The sequence below is a fragment of the Guillardia theta genome (genome assembly GCF_000315625.1).
Source record: "Guillardia theta CCMP2712 unplaced genomic scaffold GUITHscaffold_48, whole genome shotgun sequence".
Taxonomy (NCBI): Eukaryota; class Cryptophyceae; order Pyrenomonadales; family Geminigeraceae; genus Guillardia; species Guillardia theta.
In genome coordinates, this window is record NW_005434626.1 from 26274 (window position 1) to 28574 (window position 2301).

The following is a 2301-nucleotide window of genomic DNA, read 5'->3' on the forward strand; positions in this document are numbered from 1 at the left end:
ATGAACTCACTGGAACGAGCATTGCTACGAAAGGGTACTTCAGGGAGCAGACCACCCCACCCTCAAAATGCCTTCGATGTACCCCCTGTTGCCCATATTCAGCACCATCCTCATCCTACACCCCTTGATACTACATTCAAATGACCCCTCCTTTACCATCAATGTTTTAAAATTGAAAATCTTGCTGAATTTTTGTATTGAGAAATGTATCTAAATTTACAAAATTTGTATGAACATGGTCAAATGTGGGATAAAGGGTTCAAGTACTTTAAAATTAGTAAAACTCTGTAGAATATGAATACTTGAATACTAAAACCACTTTTAAGACTATAAGTAGTTATTTTTGTACCGATGTTATGTAAAAGGTTTTAAAGGGCGTGCGGGAGGACGAAGCACGCGGAAGGGAGGACAGAGGGAGGAAAGGAGGGAGGAATGGAGGGAGGAGGGTGGGAGGGAGGAGGAGGGAGGGGGAGGAGGGGGGGGGAGGAGGGAGTTGAAGGAGAAGATCGGGTTGGTTGCTAGAACAACTTCATTGCAAAGCACTGCCAGTCACACCTCACTGATGCACTTCTCGCACAGGAAGCAACCCCTCGGGCTGAGCGGCGACTTCGGAGCATGCAAGAGCAGAACTGACAAGGGATCGGAAGACATTCATTCACTTGGGCAGAACGGGATACCACGACGATGACCACAATGGGGGACACCATAGAAACTGCGCACATCATGAAGCTTGTGCAGTGCTACTTAGAGGATTGCAAGCTCGACATCACGCAGAAGACGCTTGAGAAGGAGCTGCAGAAGAAGTTCCCCGAAGTCTCGGCTCTGCTAGCACAAAACGAGAGGTGATATTTTGCTCCAAGCATCGCATGCCTGTGACGCAGCACCGGACAGGCCAGAGAAATTTTACCTGCAAGAGTTGATCAGGAGAGCGGGGGACGGCTCAGATGCCAAAGACGGTGAGCGGGACGAGAACATGGGCTCTCAAGAAGAAGAGGGTTCCAGGGCTTATTCAGACGACCAGAGCGAGGACGAGAAAGGACTGCTGGGGGAGCTGGGGCTGGAGGAGGAGAGCGAGGACGAAGACAACCCTAAAGCAGGAGGGAATCCAGGCGATTCCCAAGAGGGGCCGGACGAGGAGAAGAAGGTGACGAGGTCCAAGGCTGAACCAGGACGAGCTAAAGATCGAGCTAATGACAAGGGCGAACCTGGCGGCGAGCCTGCCAAACGGAAGGAGCGCGCAGCCGATAGAAATGCGAGCGTCAGAAACGAACCCAGGCGTAGAAATGCAGGAGACAATCGCACGGCGCCAACCAGGCCCAGGAATGATCGCGATAGGTCAAGAGAAAGAGAACGGAGAGAGGAACGAGCTGTAAGGCAGCCTGGTCCTCGGCCAGATCGTAGGGAGCTGCCTCAGGGAGATCGAGTGCCCGTAGAGGATCTAAATCGAAAGGAAAGGCATCAAGAGGAGGGTCATCGTAATGCTGAAAATCGACGAAGGGAAAACGACAATCGTAGAGATACCGAATCCCGTGGATCATCGTCAAGCTTTGAGGCGCATGCTGCCCCCCGGCATGCCCAAGGGCGCCGCAGCCCACCCCGCCCGACCCCCGATCGGCAAGATCATTGGCACAATCCCAACGCAAGAGAGCGACTTCGTGAAACTCATGGGTCAACTGAACCGAATGAGCAACCAAATCAGTCCCGAGATAACCAGGGTGTGCGCTCGGGGAGCGATGATAGGATGGCAGATACCAGGGATGCGATGCTGAATGGACAGGAGGTGGAGGACAGGTCTGAACGTGCGAACAGGGGAATGACTCCACGAGAACCTGGAAATCGTGAGTTTGCTGACCGAGAGTCCTCTGGGTATGGAGAATCGCCTCGCAGACCGCCTGCTCCATCAGAGAATCCTGAAGAAGTTCCGAAGGACAAAAACGCTCCCGTTTGGCGAGACCGAGTTGCTGCTGACAAAGATGTTCGAGAACGTGACCGTAACAGAGATGACAGACAGGGCGAGCGAAGAAGAGCCCTTGACCGTGAGAGTGACAGTGACCGGGAAAGGTTAAATAGAGCAAGAGGAATTGATAGGGACCGGGAGCCGCCGGTAGACCGGGACCGAGATCGGATGCGGACCATGGACAGGGACCGGGAGCCGCCGATAGACCGGGATCGGGACAGGCTGAGGCCCATGGACAGGGACCGGCAGCCGCCGATAGACCGGGACCAGGGATCGGGATGCGGCCCATGGACAGGCCGGCCGGGAGCCGCCGGTAGACAGGGACAGGGACCGGGTGCGGCCAT

At 54.5% G+C, this 2301-nt stretch overlaps 1 protein-coding gene across 1 annotated transcript; it reads left to right on the top strand.

Annotated features, from left to right (window-relative positions):
* Positions 1-684: 684 nt before the first annotated feature.
* Positions 685-1373, top strand: GUITHDRAFT_110796 (hypothetical protein; the record flags this gene model as incomplete). Its single annotated transcript, XM_005829994.1, has 4 exons — positions 685-842; positions 892-956; positions 1014-1152; positions 1199-1373. 4 exons carry the CDS (start codon positions 685-687, stop codon positions 1371-1373), a joined length of 537 nt encoding a protein of 178 aa, XP_005830051.1.
* Positions 1374-2301: the final 928 nt, after the last annotated feature.